Source organism: Clarias gariepinus, chromosome 19 (assembly GCF_024256425.1).
Source record: "Clarias gariepinus isolate MV-2021 ecotype Netherlands chromosome 19, CGAR_prim_01v2, whole genome shotgun sequence".
Classification (NCBI taxonomy): Eukaryota; Metazoa; Chordata; class Actinopteri; order Siluriformes; family Clariidae; genus Clarias; species Clarias gariepinus.
The window spans coordinates 19,100,171-19,120,421 of record NC_071118.1 but is presented as its reverse complement, the minus strand read 5'-3'; the positions used below and the strand labels follow the sequence as shown (position 1 = coordinate 19,120,421).

At 37.5% G+C, this 20,251-nt stretch overlaps 2 protein-coding genes across 2 annotated transcripts in view; both read left to right on the top strand.

Annotated features, from left to right (window-relative positions):
• Positions 1 to 10,846: 10,846 nt before the first annotated feature.
• On the top strand, positions 10,847 to 17,506 carry cdk9 (cyclin-dependent kinase 9 (CDC2-related kinase)). Its single transcript, XM_053479309.1, has 8 exons — positions 10,847 to 10,923; positions 11,077 to 11,190; positions 12,518 to 12,599; positions 14,277 to 14,367; positions 14,652 to 14,818; positions 15,367 to 15,538; positions 16,038 to 16,186; positions 16,502 to 17,506. The coding sequence occupies exons 1-8, from the start codon at positions 10,880 to 10,882 to the stop codon at positions 16,865 to 16,867; spliced, it is 1,185 nt and encodes a 394-aa protein (XP_053335284.1). The 5' UTR covers positions 10,847 to 10,879; the 3' UTR covers positions 16,868 to 17,506.
• Positions 17,507 to 19,784: 2,278 nt separating this feature from the next.
• Positions 19,785 to 20,251, top strand: part of LOC128508094 (formin-binding protein 1) — a 92,679-nt gene continuing 92,212 nt past the window's right edge. Inside the window, exon 1 of the mRNA XM_053479339.1 lies at positions 19,785 to 19,950. Coding sequence (XP_053335314.1) covers positions 19,927 to 19,950 — 24 coding nt within the window. The 5' untranslated portion in view covers positions 19,785 to 19,926. The remainder of the gene's footprint in view (positions 19,951 to 20,251) is intronic.

Below are 20,251 nucleotides of genomic sequence, written 5' to 3'. Positions count from 1 at the left end.
TATATAATTCCTGTTATCCGTTATCACCAAAATGAGGATGGGTTTCCTGTTGAGTCAGGTTCCTCTCAAGGTATCTTCCTATTGCCATCTGAGAGAGTTTTTCCTTGCCAGTATCGCCCTAGGCTTGCTCATCAGGGACAATCTCACGATCTCATTATTATCTAAACACATTTTTTCTCACTCATACACAATTCCATAAATGTTCTTTTTATATTGTGAAGCTGCTTTGGGACAACGACCATTGTTAAAAGCGCTATGGAAATAAAGATTTAATGGAATTGAAGTGATGTGATGTGATGTGATGTGATGTGATGGCATCATTGAGATGCACAAAGCTAAAGCAATATAATTTATTTTTTTCATTTTCAACCTTGTATTATCTACTGAACCAATGTTGGGCCAACCTATCTTTGGCTCCACTAATAGGCCAACAGTGGGCCTAAGGACAAAATAACGTTGGGCGAACCATTGGGCCCAACATATGCACTGCCGATTGTCCAGCTTTGGCCCAACATCGGAGCACTGACAAAAGGTTATCATAATTTTGCTGATGTTGGGCCAACAAAGCAGTGCTATGACAAGATGGATGGATCTGTTGGTAGTATGTCTTAGCCAGTTGGCACTTAGCTAGCATTAGGAATGAATAAAATAAATTTTTATGAATCTGACTTCCCAGAATCACTTTAGAAATCGGGTCTTGTAAGCTAGCTGGCTAAGAAAATCTGTGAAAATCCATCTTCAAATGTAAACGCCGGTGGCCATCTTCCTACACAAGAACCTATTTAGTTGCAATGTGTGCATGATTCAATGTGTGTAGGATGAATCCATCTGACTCTGCTTATTTAGCTGAAAAGAAACAAAGAGGAAATTGAGAGGATGCAGAAGTCCTGTTTATTCTCTTTGTTGCAGTAGTGTGTTCTGAGAGTATCATTAGAACTATGGTGTGTGGGTTTGTGTCAATCCAAATCCCTGTATGCTGAAAGAGATTGATTCTCTCTTGTTAAATAAGCTAATGATCTATAGTGGCTCCTCTATTGTGCAGGGAGGACAGTCCTTGGGACTTTCAAGAGGACAGACTGTTTTTCATTTCCTGGATATATTCCTTTGTCCCACTGCAGTGAAACAGCTTTGCATTTATGATGTGACTACAAATCAGTAGCATAATCAACATACTAATGTTTACAAATAAATTTCTAGTTTATCATATCTATTATATCTAACGCTTAGGGTAGATTTTCAATGAAGATACAAATTACATCAGTTAACAGACTGTACTAACTGCAGATATTTAATAACATTTGAATTAGTGCATCTGTTTTTAGAATTTGATACAAAAAAACTAAAGACAGGATTAAAAAACTCAGGGAGAGAAAAGGAAGGACTGGTGTGCATGTGTACTAACCTTAATAGCACGTTTCCTTTCCTGTTGCCATGGTAACCTCTTGCCCTAGTTGGGAACTGTCGAAAATAAAAATTCGTTTTTTTTTTATTGGCCAACATATGTGCAATCAACATGCACACATGCGCACACACGCACACACTTACAAAACCTAAGTGAAATCACATACCAAGTTATGTGACCTTGTTAGCATGTCCATCACACACTAATTTAATTCTCAAAGCATAATCCAGGCATTACTTAAATGTTAATTAATAATTCATGATGTACTCCACATAGCTAAATGTATGTGGACAGCTGACTGTTACAAATCCAAGTGCTTGGTGAACAACCCATTACAAAACCAGTGACTAATAATATGGGTTAGAAAAGTCTTTATACATTAGAAGAGTAATTTGCAGCAAAGTCATTTTAAAAAGAAATCCAGGTATTATCCAATTTCTGATGGGTTTTTTGATCACTTAGCAGACTTTTTGTTGTCATATATTATGATTTAATATAATTATGAATTAATTAGCTAATACAGTACATAAGCCAAATATGACAGAGCTACAACTTAGCAAATCTATTGTATATACTTATCATGTGTTTTGAAGAATGGGACCTCATTTCACCCAAGACCCTATTCTTCATCCCAGTTAAACCTATGTGCATTCAAAAAAATATTCTTATCTCATGTACCTTTTACATATTGATATTATATATATTGTATTATTTCTCATTGTCATTTAGGAACTTTTTTTCAACATACTGTACATAATTTACTGCCCTCAATTTACATTTGTTGTTACGTAAATCATGAACCATACATTAATCATGCATTAATTATTTTTTTTCATTATTAAAGAAATCTTGTCGATTTGTGAAAGACAAACATTATTTTTATCGGCAGGAACAATGATTAAAACCAAATCAAATCAATACAGAAAAGTAAAGGCTCAAAACTGGATTCTCAGGATCTTCAGCCCTACTTTGTCCCTGTTCTGCCCAGGAACAACATTTATAAAACATCTTATAAAGTACATATATATTAATGAATCTTCGCTAAACTTCTGCTCTTGTGTCCAAAAGCATGTAAGTAGGTGCAACATTTACAAAAAGGTAAGTCTCCAGTTATCATTTAAAGACAGCCAATGATTTAATTGGATATCTATGGGAAGATATTCCACCACCTAGATTCCAGAATAGAAAGCAAAACGCTGTCTGGATCACACACCTGTGGTGTCTTAATACTGACATGATGCCATGCTTCAGCGATGTAGACTGACATAAAACCACTGGGATGAGCATATCAGGGTGCCACACAAATGATGTTGCTGACCTTCTACTCTGTTCAGAGGTGGTTATGGTCTAGTTTTCCTAAGATGGAGTCTTTCCAACAATATGTTTATTATCTCCCTCAGAGGAGTGTCTCATATCTAGGTTGAAGATAGAACGCTACGTCCTGACCCGAGCAGTGCTTTGATAGCTAATGTTTGCATTATCTAACTTCGCAAAAGAGTCTGAGCTTTTGGTTGTCCATTTAGTGAGCTTGCATTCCAAGTCCTCTTTTGAGAACATTACCCTGCTTTTGTGTTCACTGTGTACAGCTAACTATGGGATGACAGACATCTAAAGTCTAAAGTTTGACGCTACCTCGCTAAAACTAGGTACATAATTAGAGTAGATTGAAATAATGTCACAAGCTAATGAGGAGAGACACTCAGAGTTTAAGCCAGTTTTAACCAGTTTAATTCATGCTAAACGCTAAATCAGAAATTATAAAAGACTAAATACAAATGTTGGCTACACCAACCCTATTTTTATTTTGATTAAATTGATCAATTTCTGGTAAGAATTTAACTGATTAACGTTAGTGTTGGTGGTTAAATGTTTGTTTAGCATAATAAATGTAGCTTATATATGTATTACCTTGTACACATGAGGGCTTACTTACAGTACAGGAGCTGATTATTAAATAATAATAATAATAATAATAATAATAATAATAATAATAATGTGCCCCACATAATGGCTAAGAGGTTAGCACTGTAGCCTCGCACTTCCAGGTTGTGGGTTTGAGTTTGCATGTTGTCCAAATGCTTGGTGGGTTTCCCCCCGAGGATTCGGTTTCCTCCCACAGTCCAAAGACATGCAGAATAGGCTAATTGTCGTTCCCAAATTGTCCTTATAATTATTGTGACTGAGCATGTGAGTGTGTGTATGTGTGTATGTGTGTGTGCCCTGTGATGGATTGTTCCGCCTGGTGTTTTAAGTCTCCTGGGATAGGCTTCAGGCCCTCGTGACCCTGTATACAGGTTAAAGATGATAAGTGACTGGTAATGTGCCCCAATGCAATTTTTTAAAGTTTTACACTGTGTGTGTGTTAAAGAACAGAAAAAAAGAACAGCCTATGTGTTGCCAAGTTTGTACGCTTTTTCTTTTATGTGACTTTCCAAAATAATATTCCAATTCCCAATCATATTTTTTAAGTTTATACAGAAACACTGTTTTGCCAATTCCTATAGTTCAGAAAGTCTGCTTTTCCTCAGGACGAAGCCTTTTGAATCTTGGAAAATATTTGTCCATGATCATCTGAATTATGGGAGCAAAACTGAAGAATCAACATTAACCATTTGCTCAAGCGGTCGGGATTGACAAGCCAGTGTTTACAGGGTGCTAACATCCACAGCCCAGCTGCATGCTACTGTCCTTACTAGCCATGCTTGCTAATAACTTATTTGAAAGGTAAGTTCGATCTGGGGATTCAGCCTGCCTACAATCGACATTTCTTTCCACTATCTTCATTTTCATAGGGCGAAAAATGTAAGAAATGTGCAACCCTAAGACTGCACTGTATATCCCATCTAACTATTCTGTTAGCTGAGAATTTTAAACAGCATGTTCACATGGAAAAAGTTTAATTAGTCTAATAAAACCTTAGTAGTATGTTTTATTAACGACCCAAGAGATGGAGTGACATAATATGAAATAACCCAGCAAAATGACCCAACCTGCTGAAACCAGTAACTGGATTATGTAAATAACCCAGCATTCTTAAAGTGTAAGAACAACAGAGAGTTGTCTATGACTCAGTGTGTGTCTGGGTGGGAACAAAAATAAAACTGTCAGCAGTGTCTCCTCCCTTGAGCCTTCTCTCCCACTCCTACCACAAGAAACCCAGAGAGAGGGAGAGAGAGAGGGAGAGAGAGAGAGAGAGAGAGAGAACAAGTGAACGAGAGACTTCAAAAACATGATTTTTTTTCATGAGCTTTGCAGCATTGCCCAGGTGAAGCTCAGCTCTGACCATGATATGATAAGCAAATTGCCCAAGAGATAATCTGATTATTAGATATAAAAATAAATTATAATAAATATCACAATTGGATTGCCATCCATGAACACATTCACTAAGAATAATAGATCAGATAGATGATAGACTGACTCACAAGAGACAGAGATGAGAAAGGGGAATGTGAATGAGGGAAGACAGTAGGACATCCTAGAGACTCAGTGACTACAGAGTATAGAGAGGAAGGTTGTTATTTGCTGGGGAGCATTCATAATAAATAAAACAATTAAAATCATTAAATTGAGTTCCATAAACAAGAATTATAAAAAGAAAAAAAAAAGAGATGGATGACAGAGAAAAGAAAAGATGTGTAGGATTGTGCCCTCTCTGTGGGAGGACATGTGCTTGTTAGTGTGTGTGTGTGTGTGTGTGTGTGTGTGTGTGTGTGTGTGTGTGTGTGATAAGTGTGTTATTTTATTACCTTGGCCTTGAAAAAATAAAGACTGACAGACTGTGCTGGGATAAAGAACAGGGAAAGAGGGTTCTAATGATTCCAGAAAAAGAAGCACGGGGAAACTGTCAATCAAACTGAGGGAAGAGTAAAAATAACCGAGGGACAGATATTCATGTGCATGGATGGGAGTTTGGAGGGGAACTGTATATTGTATGCAGGAGATATAGTATAGCGAGGTTCACCATAAACAGTGCATGTTAAGAATCTCGTTGGTTTCATTTTAAGTAGGTACAGGTACACAGACGCACACACACACACATTCTGGTGTCCCACTTTTGGTTGGAGTTCTCATCACATGGAGACTACTCGCTGCGGCTGCTGATGGCTGCATATGGTCTGCTTAAAGATTCATGTGATAGCTGAGGAGAGTTTCACTTAATATTGGCTTGGATTGCATTGATACAAGCCGTTTCACGACTGCAATTGCTGGAATAGTTTGTTGACTAAAATTGGCACAAACAGTTTCATACCCAAGTCTTCATCTCTGAACAGATGGTAACCTCAACAAAGTGGCTTTTATAACAACTAAAACACATTTCCTGTTATACAACTGTACTCTCAACTTCCGAGCACATAGTTATAGAAGGGATTTATTTATGGGCGATCTGATATCGCACAAATGAGGATGGGTTCCATTTTCAGTCTGGTTCCTCTCAAGGTTTCTTCCCCAGGTTCATCTCACGGAGTTTTTCCTTGCTACTGATTACCCTGAATTGCTCATTGGGGATAAACATTTTTAATTTATGCCAAGCTGCTTAGTGACAATGTCAGGTGCTATACACATTTAAAATTAAGTGCATTGAATTGAATTGAATTGAATTGAATTGAATTGAATTAAGACAATATCACACTGATATTCTACACATTTTTACTCTTATGTTTATTATTTAAATTTATTTATCTCTTATATATGTTTGTGGTTTAAAAACACATTTTTAAAGCAGTAAAGTTTTCATTGGAAATGTTTCATTTGGAAATGAGTAACACAGTCACAACACCGGCGCCATCTTGTGTTTAAAACCAATGCATCTTTTAACTAGAGGATGTTTCAGCTTTTTTGTATCTATTATAATGTAATAAAGGTGTAAAGTTGGTGTGTCTGTACATTGAAGATATTTGCGAAAATTCTTTTGAACGGCACATAAGATGAGTAATAGAACACATTAAGATCTTTTTGTCTGTCTCTTTGTGCATGCATCACGTAAAAACTACTGACCGAATTTCAAAGATGTATTAGTCTGAGCTTGAGATAACATATATGCTTTGTCAAGAAAAGACATGCTTCTTTAAAATTTAAAAGGAAAACGTTCTCATATAATTAACAATCAACCTTAAAATCGATGAAAATCATTAGATAAATTCAAAATTTAAGAGATTTTGCTGTAGGTCTGCAGGTCATGTACAAAGAACCAACCAATCAGCTTCACTCTTTCTGTCAGCCACTGAAATTCTCAGTGTTTTCTTCGCACTTGAAGAATGTGGAGCACCCAAGCACATCGTTTTTCATCCTCTTGTCCACGAATACATTTAGAAGGACAGTTATTGCAATTGATTAGTTATTGCAATGGACGGTTTGCCTGCAACAATTTGCAGGCAAATAGTGCCATTACTTTTGCACTAACTTTGAACGTATTTTAAATCTTTCTGACACTTAAATGTAAGTTGCTTTAGAGTTGTTGTGTTTTTTTTGTTTAAGAACTTTATATAAGAACTCTCTCTCTATAAAACTAACCCTACAAACTCTATTACTTAATATTACCATTAAATAACCAAAGTTAATTAACAATAATTGTGTTTATAAGTACTAATCCATGTATGTATATGCATATTGTCAACAACTTAATTAAATCCTACAGGTTAAGGAATAAATTGTGATTCAACAATTATATTATATTATATTATATTATATTATATTATATTATATTATATTATATTATTTAAAGATCAGTCTTCTTAAAAATCAATAATAAGTAAAGTAATATACTTTAATGCACTCTGACAAAATGAATCCTTGATTTTAACTATAAATCGGTTCAATTATTATATGACAATATGATCTCTGAATCATAAATGTATAATAATAAAATGAATGAATAAATTAATAATTTACAGTTGAGACATGACAGCGTGATAGGAAAATATTAATAAAATGCATCTTGGAGAAAAAAAAATTAAAAACTTATTCTAATGAAAAATTAAGTCATCAGCACTAGTGGTCAATATTCTGGTTAGAAAATGAGGAACATACTTTTGAAAAAGAAAAAAGAAAAAGAAGAACGCCCAATAAAACCAACCCATATACAGTATAAATAAACAAGAAAGAAAAATGAGATAAGAAGGAGAAATGTATCGAGTTAGGAGTTACCCCACCACTAGGCCAAACCAATTAACATATATCTATTGAATATCTATTAAGGAGGAGCAACGAGGTACTTGTTAACTATATCAATCATGTGAGATAAGGGAAGAGAGAATCTTCGAGGACTTTGTGGTTAGAACTTTGTGGGTTTCTGTCTTTCTGACTGGTGCAAAGCTGTCTACATTTGTCTTCTGCATTTTCTCTGATTGTTTGGTTTTAGTTTAAAATTTGGTGAAATTTAAAAATTTTCCACGACAAAGTGTAAGTCATGTTCAATTATACCAGAGTGGACTGAGAGATGAATATTTTATTTACTGAAAAGTGGTAATTGCAGAAATGAACATGGATAGACCCACACTGTCAATGTTAAAAATTTGCGATGTCTGTCAATAGCCTACTTCAGAATACAGTCTGAAACATACAGGTCAGCTGGCCTGTAAAATGAGTATAAAAAAGAGAAAGGTTTCATGAGCAGAACCTGAGGTATATCCGCAAACCTAAGTTCAAGATCAAAATAAAACCATTTTACATTTTCCCCAAACATTTACACACATTTCCAGAAAATATGTATCGTTCTCTAAACACAAAATAACGAGGTAACTACAGTACTTTGTCAAAAATAAACAAATCTCTTCCAAATTAAAACCATGTTTTCTCTTCTCATAATCAATTTCTGCCTCCACAACAATACACACAGCAATCATACACTTATCTCTTACAGAGCATCAAATAAACACTGATGTGATCAGTTAAAACTTCATGTGGTCGCAAAGTCAAATGCATACAAGTGTGTGGGAATAAAGTTCCTGTTTCTTGTTTTGGTGAAGTGTAGGGTTTTTCATATCCCAGAATAACATTTACCTTACTACATGATTAATACAACACAAATGTTACCTATATAATGCAGTATGTAGCAAAACCTAGAGTAGAATGAGAACACTACAAAGGAGGTCAGTGGACAGATACAAAACAGTAACAAAATAAATATTTATTCATTACTGCAATTCAAAGTGTTTACAAAAGAACAGATCACTCTGCATCCCATCTCTAATCCTGGTCAGGCCAGAAGATCTCATCCATACAGCAGCGATATTCTCTTTGTTCAAACAGTAGAGGGAGTAATGATATGATAGCAGATCCAACCCTGTCATTCATCTGCATGGATGGCATCACATTCATTCTCATGCATTGCCATGAGTAGTGCAATGCACATGGGCTCTGTAATCATACACGTTCCACTGCCATGTTGCAAAGAATTCCTTTACTAAAAATGGGGGATATGGTGTAAGGTACAGCACTAAAAAAAACTTGTTGTTGTTGGAGAACCAGCTGTAAACCAGAGCTAAATGAATAAAGTAAGTGGGCTCCTCGTGTTTTTTGTTAGTTTATCAAGGAATGTTAGCAAACTTGGAGTGTTATTGAGACCAAGATTTGCATTATGATGTATGACCCCCACACTGAGCAATAGCAGCACACATGAGGACATTTCCGCCATGATGCCCAGGGACATTGACACCAAAACGATTGCAAATGATCTTCCTACCACACCACCTGGTCTTCTGCAGGTTGAACTCTGCCTGATTAGTGAAGATATCTTTACATGTAGCCGCACTGACATTAAGATCAAACACTCTCTAAAAAAGGAGGAATGACAATATCAGATTTGCCTGAACACAGGACACTGCGGCATGTCTACTGTATATAGAGTATGGAGCGGATGCTGTACACACTTGGCTCCTTCACTTGGTCAGAGTTGTTTAAATGGGACATAATTTACCTATTTTATTCTCATTCAGTGTTGATTCAAGACATGGTTGGTTATGGACAGGCTGACCTGGTCAATGTTTGCGAAATGGTCATTGTCTTCCAGGACTTTGTCTCCAATTTTCTTCAGGGTTATATGAAGAAAAAATGTGAATGATGGACTCTTGCTTGTCTCCTTTGCCACCTTCTGCTGGCTATCATTCTGGATAACTTAAAGAGCTTGCTGGTCAATATTCTTGCTTAACATCTGTATAAGTCACTTCAGGTCTTTTTTCTACTTTGACACATGATTCACTCTTTTATTCATTCATCTTCTATAGTGCTTTATCCTAGACAAGGTTGCGTGGGGCCTCGAGCCAGTCCCAGGAAACCTCTGGCACAAGGTGGGTACACCCTGGACACAATGCCCATCTGTATGCTTATTTACAAGCAGGGGGCAAACACCAATAGCCTAATCTTGGATTGTGGGAGGAAATTGGATTACTCAGAGTAAACCCACAAATCACGAGGAGAACATGCAGGCACATGGTATGTATGCATGGACTTTGCATGTCCTCGCTGTGACTGCTGGGTTTCTCTGGGTAATTTAGGTACCTCAGGCCTGAGATGGGAATCAAACCCTCGGCTCTAAAGGTTTGAGGCCATAGTCCTAACCACTAAGACATCGTGCTGCCTGACACATTCATTCTTCAAATTCTTTACATTTTGCAATACGAGTGAGACTAATAATCAGGATGTTGCATTTTGAAGACCAGTGTTTCTAGATGAACACAGTGTTCAAGATGATGCAATTTGTTGGGAGATTTGCAGAACGGTGATTTAGAATTATACCAGTTTTAGTACTCGTCGCTGACGGGAAAAGAGTTTGTGGAAATAGCTTAAAGGTTAAAGCTAAAAATAAGCTAAACAGCTTTAATGTACGTAGTGATATTATTTCAGGTTAAAGCCCACGTACATGTCTGCCTGGCTTTGTGTACGGCAGAACTCTCTCTCCCTAACTTATTAATACAAATATATATATATATATATATTTGCCTTATTTAACTAAGTTGAACTTTATCGGTTTCGGTAAACATTGAGTGAATTACAAGTAAGAAATGTAGATCGGATAAAGATTTCGATTTGTCCGAAAACAACCTTAGTGTGTTAAAATGTACTTATCACTTCTGCGCTGGACAGACAGACAGACAGAAGATTTTCTGAGACATGTTTTAGATCCTTTCATGTATAAAACGTGAAAAATAGCATTAATAGAACTAGCCCTGACCTATGTAGACACAAAACCTTTCTTTTATTTATATCAATTTGAGTTGGAATTTTGCTTATGGTTTAGCAGTTTGGATTTATGTTGTTAATACATCAGCTCCATGTTTTGTGTATAAAATGGGTGAAAATTGTAATTGCACTCTGTTTTAAATGAAGAAGGATTTTGTCCTTCAGTAGTGTGATGTTTAACTCCACTGATGGGGGCGCTAACACTACAAAGCGCCTTAATTCCATCGTCGACGAAGACGTAGAAAAAGCATACAGTTGACGTTTGATTTTTTTTTCCACCACAGAAGAAGAACAACAATGCAGCGCGACAAGACGGGAAGCTCGGCGGTGGCCGGCGATAAGTAGGAATAAATTAATTATCTCATTGTTATTTAAGCGTCTTTTAGTCTTAAAGTCTTGGTCATAAGTGTGATTAATCAGCTATGTTTTAATGAAATCGATTTAGGTAAGTAATAACTCCATATGACCCTTGTTTGTTGTCTGTGATGTTCCAGACCGGACCGTGAGACCGCCATTATGTCCAAATATTACGATGGCGTCGAGTTTCCTTTCTGCGACGAGTTTTCTAAATACGAGAAGCTCGCCAAGATCGGTCAAGGCACCTTCGGGTAACAGAATTGTCTTTTTAAAAATGTGCTTTCTTTTGATGTGATTTAAAATCATAGTAAACAGAACTGTACTTGGTTTGGTGAAGTGCTGTGACTGTAGAAGCTAACTCGCTAGCACAGTGGGCTACACGCTACTGCAGGGACATTTAGACGTTTGTTCTTCAGTCATAGCGGTTTTTATTTGTACTAAATTTTGATATTTATTGTTGATTTATCTGCGTATGTGGTTCAATGTGACGTTTATAGTGAGATAACTGTGACGTAATGTGTTTCCAGAGCTGATACATGTTTGGTGTTGTGGTGTTATTTTAGTAAAAGATTAGCAGTTGTGTGGCATGCTAATGTTAGCACAGATAAAACGGCTTTTAGTAGAAGAAAATATTGAAGGAAAGCACTCGGGCTTTGTTGTTAGCCCTCCAAAAACAGACATTTTTATGACATAGATGAGAAATCTTAAGTAGAGTAAAAACAAACAGGAAATGTGCAATACAAAGTATCATTATCGTTTTTTAAATGTAATATCACAGAGGCCTGGGTTATTGTCTATGAATGTGAACCACCCTGTAAAGTCTGATTTATATTCATTGAGGCAGGTCATATATATATGACCAGCATAATATACACTGCCTGGCCAAGGAAAGGCACACTTTGTCTGGGATTTTATTCAATCACCTTTGTGACTCCCTGTAATTGCTTCATATCATTGCTTTTCATGCGATTTGTGCACGTTTCTTTTTTCCTTGATGTCCCCATGGCTTTGGAATAGGTTCAGTCTGGACTCTTCAGAGCAAATAACCTTTTCCATTGAGCCAAAGTCTAATCTTTATAATGCCCAGCAAATTCAAGCCTTTTTGTCTGACTAGTCTCACTAACAATTGGTTTTCTTATAGATACAGCTGTTTAGTTCCAATCCATTTTTTTTTCTTTTGGCCATGTTTCTTCTACAAAGTTGCAAATTCCAGCAAATTCAAGCCTTTTTGTCTGACTAGTCTCACTAACAATTGGTTTTCTTATAGATACAGCTGTTTAGTTCCAATCCATTTTTTTTTCTTTTGGCCATGTTTCTTCTACAAAGTTGACAGTTTCAGAACTATTCCTGTTTAACCCAGTTCCAGTAATTTTAAATCTTCTTTAAGGTATAAACAGGCCAAGTATTATATCGTGGGAATTCTGATGATTTTTTTTTATTAGGCTTAACCTAACATCCTACCTCACAGTAAACTAAGCTGGAAATCCCAGAATTTTATATTTTATTAATATTATGGAAATCTTTGCTTTAAATGTTTTTCTTTACACTTGCATTAATTTGTTCATCTCTTTTCTATAGGGAGGTGTTCAAGGCCAAACATAGACAGACTGAAAAGAAAGTCGCACTGAAGAAGGTGCTTATGGAAAATGAGAAAGAAGGGGTAAGTCTTAGACTTTGGCTGCGTCCTGAGTGATTTAGTGACTCTAACACTTTGTCCCTGCTCTCCTCTGCGGTCTGTAGCACAGGCTTGTTTGTCTGCATGCAGCTGCATCAGACAAACAATGTCTGCAATGTCTTTAGAGTTCTGCTCATTGTTATGGTGCAGTGCAATTGCTATCCAACAATCAGTATTTAGTATGAAGTCTTCATTCTTCAAAACTTGCTGGTTTCATCTAGGCATAAAATGAAAGACATCTGCAGTACCCCATTGTTGCTTGCTTGATTGCTTTCTTAAGCAATGTAAAAAAGATGGATTGTTGACTGCTATTGCCTTTATCAACCCAGTGCAACAATTTTCTTCTGGGTTTAGGTCTGGAGATGACCCAGGCCATGGCAGTAGAAGCTGAATACCATTGTAGCATAGCCACTAGTGTTTCAGTTAATTAGCACAACTTCTAGATAGGCTAGAACTGATTAATGACATCACCTGTGCAGTTTAGTGTTTGCCAGATACTTTTTAGTCATAGTCCAAAGCAGTGTTCTTTCCCGTTGACCTTTATCAAATGTTAAATTATAAAATTTACTCTTCTGTATCTGGTTTAAACACAACTCTGTAGTAAATTTAAATAAGTGGTGCTCTAAAAATGTTTTCTAAATTAGTTTTTTTCTTACTTGGAAAAGCCAGTGGAATCCAGGTTAAATGCATGCATGCGGATGGACCGATTATAATTTTCTCTTGTACTGGAACCAGTCCCCTGCGGATGTCCCTTGTATTAAGTGGTTTAATATTTGCATAGATCAAATGTCCGTCTTACTGTGTGTTTTTAAATCTTCTTATGTCTAATACAATGAAACACTACATAAAAATCAGTTATACTGTATTTTAGTGAAATAATGACAAGAAAAAAGTCTCTTAATATAGTAACACAGTGTGGAGGAAGACTTAACAGATCCATCCTGGATCGGAACTGTTGCTTCAAGTACACGCTCCACAGCCTGTGTGTCTTGCAAGCTCAGCCAAGCTGTCTCTTTTTCTCTTTTTCACCTGTTGTGGGAAAAAAAAATAATAATTACACTTGCTGTAATAATCCACAGGTTAAAAATCAAGTGTTACTTGCCAGTTTAATCCGCCTCTTCACTTCTGCAACATGCCAGTGTTTCAAATGCTTTACAATTTAATTAAAAAAAAAAAATTATTCTCTTAGCCTTTAGGGATTACTTTAACCACTTATTTGATTTTTAGGAGCCATAGGATACACACAACACAAGTAGCAAACAAACCAAAGGTGATGTAAACAATGCTCAGTGAGTGCTGGAGAGACACTGAGGATATGTGAACTGGTGGGAGCATACAGCAATATTACAAATATTTTCATTGTGTGAATATGGAGAGGTGAATGTTTACCCGGCATGCTTCCCAACCTTGTAGTCAAAAACTGATGTTCAGAAAAGTCCCTGGTGCTAAGTCTTGGTCCAGTATGAGGAAGTGGTTCTGTCTTAATAACAAACTCTTTATAATTGCTGCTGCTTGTGAAATCTCATTTTGGGACCCCCACCCCCTACCTGCATTTATTGTGCATAATGTTGTTTAAAAAGATGACGGTAGCAGTGGCAGTTCATGATGCAGATGGAAAATTTTGTTTTACTCGATCATAAGTTTTGATACGTTTCTTTTTAGTTTCCTATCACTGCACTGAGAGAAATCAAGATCCTGCAGCTGTTGAAACATGAGAACGTCGTAAACCTGATTGAGATCTGTCGAACAAAAGGCAAGGCTCTTCATCATGCTTCTTTAATACAGTACATTAAGTTTGTAAATGCAGGAAAGATTACATCAAAAATATAGAATTTTACAGCGCTCGGACTCTCACATCCGTTTTTAATGAATTGATAGTTTCAGGCCGTGTAAAAAAATGTTTATGGATCAAAAGTGGTGCAAAAGAACATTTAATGATTATAAATGACATTTTAAATGTGGATTCTGAATTTTGGCTAGAGCAACTCCTGACATATTTTTCTTAAAAAAATAATAATAATTCTATGTCTTTTGCAGCTACCCAGTTTAATCGGTACAAGGGCAGCATATATCTGGTGTTTGATTTCTGCGAGCACGATCTGGCTGGACTGCTAAGCAATGCCAACGTTAAGTTCACGCTGTCAGAGATTAAGAAGGTCATGCAAATGCTGCTGAACGGACTCTACTACATTCACAGAAACAAGGTTGGTATTTCCCATCATTCAACTCTAACTAAAAACTTTTATGCTCTTGTAAGAGAACCTTCGCAGTGGTCTGAAATATACTTGTGGTGATGTTCTCAGAATGGGCCGGCATTTTATGGTTTATTGCTTTATAGCATTAACGTTTTTATATGTTATATATTAGATCAAGATTGTGCAGTACAGAGTGACATCCTCACAACCTCAGCAATAAAATAAACTATTTTATTTTAACCTAGTTGAATTTAAACTATACAAGCATAATTTAAGGGTTTTTTAGATTAATAAGATCACATGTTTTTATGGTTTTGTTTTGTTTCTGTGACATAATAATAATATGCAAATTTATAGTTGGACATTTTAGGCTACTTTAATACCTTTTTTTTAAAAAATACACTGTGTAATGTCTGAAGCCTTCCCGTTAACACACGGTCTTTGGTTCTCAGTAAGATGGTTCTGGGGAATCTTTCTCAACATGCATTCTAGCTGTTCTGGTGACCTGTTGTAGTTGTTCACCCATATTTAGGCCTCCCCCACTTGTTTTTTTTTAGATCCTGCACAGAGACATGAAGGCAGCAAATGTGCTGATCACAAGGGATGGTGTGCTGAAACTCGCTGATTTCGGCCTGGCAAGAGCCTTTAGCCTGGCGAAGAACAGCCAGGGCAATCGCTACACCAACCGCGTAGTGACGCTGTGGTACCGACCTCCAGAGCTCCTCCTTGGTGAGACTCAGAACAGCAAGTTAGACTAGAGTGAAGATTGTGCATCTAACATCTATTAGTAAAATGTGAAATTAGCTATTTAAATATATTCAATTGTTATTATCATGTGCGGTTTGAACCATGATGTCAAGACGTTACATCCATTAGAGAAGTCCAATTTGAAAGGGTTGGCCAGTTGTGTGGATATTTTTAGATAGTGCTGTTCTAGTTTAATGCAGATTAATTAAAAGAAAATGCAAATTATACATTATTATAATGTACCTAGCATCTAAAGGGTCATGGGAGAAGAAAGGAGGAAAAATAGACAAATGATAATATAGTCATAAAAAATAGGGAAACCTATGGCAATAAAAAAAAATACAACCTGTAAAATGCCTCCTAAAAATTGATTGGTTGACGGCAACTATGTTTTTCAACCCATCACACTTGCAGCCTAACTGGTTGCATCTGGGCACTTCTGTGTGTTTGCTCATGACTTTCCGCTTGTGTCTGTGTGTAGGAGAGCGTGACTACGGGCCACCCATCGATCTTTGGGGTGCAGGGTGTATCATGGCTGAAATGTGGACCAGAAGCCCCATCATGCAGGGAAACACAGAACAGCACCAACTCACTTTGATCAGCCAGCTGTGTGGATCCATTACTGCTGAAGTAATGAAGCTGTGCATATTTTACAGTTTATTTATTTTTATCTTAAGTTGCACTCAAGCAGTCACCCAGAAAATGCATAGTTTACAACATATGCATTTTAAACACCCTGTGTTAGTTTAAAAAAAAGAAAGAAAAAAGTTATGCCCATTTTTGCATTACTTTTGGTACAGCCCTCGGATACAACAGTTATTAAAAGTGCAATTTGTCAACAATATACAGGAAAGGATAGATACAGATTTATTATTGTATTATGTCTTTATAAGCCAAAAACCTTTTCCCAGAATATATTTGGACATCCTTCTTCCTCTTTCTCAGGTGTGGCCTGGTGTGGATAAAAAATACGAGTTGTACCAGAAGATGGAGTTACCCAAAGGACAGAAGCGGAAAGTAAAGGAGCGCCTGAAGGCGTATGTTAAAGACCCGTATGCTCTGGATCTGATCGATAAGTTGCTGGTGCTTGACCCTGCGCAGCGTGTTGACAGTGATGATGCTCTTAACCATGACTTCTTCTGGTCTGACCCCATGCCCTCTGACCTCAAACATATGCTCTCCACACACAACACGTCCATGTTCGAATACCTTGCCCCCCCTCGACGACGCGGTCATATGCCTCAACAGCCAGCCAATCAAAACCGCAACCCAGCTACAACCAGCCAGTCTGAATTCGACCGTGTTTTCTGATTCCTCTGATGTTAATCACACTATTTCTCACTCGTGATATAGAAAAGGGAACATGTTTTTGAGATTAAACTAAGAAGAGCGAAGTGAGTTTGACTATCGGATGTTAAATGAGTCAAAAAACAAAGACCAATGGCATCTGTTTCACTTTTAATCTACTCTCAGTTTGTCTCTAGACGTAACACTTTGTTACAACTATGTTCATACAGATGCAGCCATGGGGCCGGAAATAATCTGGTAGATCTCGGGCCACCCCATGTTTAACCAAATGTTAATTTTGGACTATGCTGGATTCAAACACAGCTCAGAGGTCAGGTTTGCTGTAACTGTATGTTAGCTGAAGTGGGACCAGCATTTTATTGGGAGTGAGTTGCATGTTAAGTAAGGAAAGATGAAAATGAGTCGTTAAATTTTTTAATTCTTAAATTTCAGTTACAGTTTTCCTGTTTTCTAAATAGTGAAATTTGCCTTGTATTATTTTAGTTTAACAGTGTTTTGAATTCATTTAGCTAATTTTAATGTAGTTTGCACCATCTGATATGTTAATGTTTAAACTTTATTGTTTATTTAAAAAAATATTTTTGTGTGTGATTTGAGGTAATTGACCTGAAAGACCAATAAACCTCTGAGCTTTTTACTGCAGATCTTGTGATGTGATGTTCACTTCCAGCCACTAAGTGGTGCAGCAGCACATTTTTTTTTATCCTGAAAGGAAACCATATTTACTGCATTTCAATTTTCTTACCACTGGGATAAATAGAAAACTAATACCTTATTTTTGTATGTTAACAAAATGGTTATTAGAGACTAAAAAAATATATATTACCAAACGGTTTAAATTTAACTGGTACATGTACAGTTGTGATCAGCACTCCAGAGTAGGAATTATTGTGCACATATACAGTATAAAGCATGTTCACATCAAACTACATTAAAACATTTTCCCAGTGTTTCACTAGTGCTTGGATAGTATACTGCAGCCATAATCTACTTAAAAACTGAAACACTGGCCTCCCAGGAACTTCTTTAATGACCACATGTGGAAATGGCTTGGATTGTGGTCAGGACCGTAGGGTGGATGTGGCAATGACTCCCAGCTGGGTTCCTGCAAAGTGTTCATAAGTGATTGTGTGTCTCCCACCGACGGATGCGACTCTTCGTCAAGTTGGTACCAAGTTGTCTATTGATTTCCAAGGATCAGGCATTCCACTTACTAAACGAACATTCATGGGCTCATCATTCATGGATGTATGGCCTTCTTTAAAATGTTTGCACAATTATTATTATTGCAGCTAAGAGTTTCATCACCATACTGTGATGTATATACACACCAGTGATCCGTGCAGCTGTCACCTTCAAATCGGGCTTGTGTCCTTCTATTTCAACATTTATTGCATAGTCTGCATGCCCTGTAGACTGTAGGTTTTTTTTTTTGCACATTTTCTCTTAAACTGTTAAGTCAACATGTTCCCTGAACTCAGATTATATAATCCCACTATTAAAATTTACAGCTCTTTAATGAAGTGTGGCTATTTGTTTGGGGCTCTATAGCTTTTTCCTCTTCCTGAACTTTACACTGACTGAACACATTTAAAGGCTGATTAAAGTTTGGATTAAACCCATTTAATGTGACTGACTAGTTGCATAGTCTATCAATTAAATTATAATTCTGTCTATAATCGACTTCAGTGATGGGTGATGAGTTAACATCACAAGTGGCTCTTGGGTGTATTTATTCTGTTGAATATCTTTTGGTAAATTTGAAATAATAAAGGCTACAAGACATTTGAAAGAAGTTTTAAATATTTATATGTATAAAATAGAAATTCTGTTTAACCTGACGCCTGTTTGTGGCCGGTTGTGTGTCATAGCTATTCCTCTAGCCACACGATATGGGCGAAATTTCCTCCCCTTCTATAATAATTAAATTCAAATTTATTTGTATAGCGCTTTTAACAATTGACATTGGCGCTAAGCAGCTTCACACAATCAAAAGAATTATTTAAGTTTGTATGAGATGTGTATGAATCAAAATGATAAGACTGTCCCTGATGAGCAAGTTTAGGACTACGGCGACAGTAGCAAATGAAAAAGTCCCTAAGTTTCTAATAACCTTCCCTTTTCTGGGAGTGATTATCTCTAGACTTTGGAAAATGGCTGTAGGGATTTTTGCTCATTGAGGCACAGGAGCCTTAGTAAGATCAGACAGTGAGGAGGTCTGGGGTGCAGTCTGGGTTGCAGTACATCCCAAATATGTTCAGTGTGCCGGACACTTGAGCTCTTCCTCTTTAACCTTAGCAAGCCATGACTGAAATTGTAATGCTGTGTGCTTGCACAATTGTGTGCTTGCACATTTATGGAAAAGGTTTGGAGGAAGGCATGGGTGTGACAATATGGTGTCTATTGCACATACTTTATGTATCAAGTCAGCAAAAAGTGTGTGCTGAGATATTGGCAGGTAAATACGCCATTAACGCCTGGTACAAATGTAGATTATTTGTTGCATGAATGGCTATACATGTAAACTTTAGGAACGTGCTTAGATTCATCTTAGATAAGAGATTTTTCAGGGAAAAATAAAAGCAAGTTAAACAAGAGGCCACTTCGCACATTATGATGTCAGAGTGCTTGGGCCCTAATGAAAGCAAATCTCTGCTCCATTCTGTACTGTGGCCTACATAGTGCACGGTCATCCTCTATTAAGCAGTGCACATATATAGAGAGCGAGGGGCCATGAGGGATTCAGCCCTGTGTCTCAGTCCTTTCTGAGGGAGGAAGATGAAGTTAGTGCTTTTACACACACACACACGCGCGCGCGCGCGCGGAGAGCAGAAGAGAGCGAGAGGCGGGGGAGGGGCGCTAAAAGCATGAGAGAGCGAGTGTGTGTGTGAGTGAGATAGAGAGAGTGTGTGAGTTTGTGAGAGAGAGAGAGAGAGAGAGACAGAGAGTACCCACCCACACAGCAGCGCGCGCGCTCTAGAACGCATACAGAACCCGTTTCCTCGCTCGCGTGCTCCAGAAGCTGAAAGCGCTCGGTGTCAGAACCACGGATTACTGAAACCATGAGCTGGGGCACTGAATTATGGGTAAGTCGGCTTGTTGATTTAAAACATCGCACAGTGACTGAAAGATAGCGGTAGCAGTTTGACGAGCATCGTTGCTCGCTCGCGCTGTAGCGGTGCTGCGGATCGGAAGGATCTACGACACACACGCGCGATTCTCGGCTCGTTCGTGCTGTTCCGGAGGGCCGAGCTGCTGCCGTGTGTTTTAGAAAGCGATCGGCTTCGGGCAAGGCCTGATTTGGGATCTCGCTTGCGCGTGATCTGGTACCGAGTGCAGCTCTGCCGGAATTGTCAGATGATGAGGATGATGATGATGATGACGAGG

Coding starts and splice junctions, on each gene's coding strand:
- cdk9 (XM_053479309.1), top strand. CDS start 10,880: ATGCAGCGCGACAAGACGGGAAGCTCGGCGGTGGCCGGCGATAA. Junction 10,924..11,076: donor TCGGCGGTGGCCGGCGATAA/GTAGGAATAAAT, acceptor GTGATGTTCCAG/ACCGGACCGTGAGACCGCCA. Junction 11,191..12,517: donor ATCGGTCAAGGCACCTTCGG/GTAACAGAATTG, acceptor TCTTTTCTATAG/GGAGGTGTTCAAGGCCAAAC.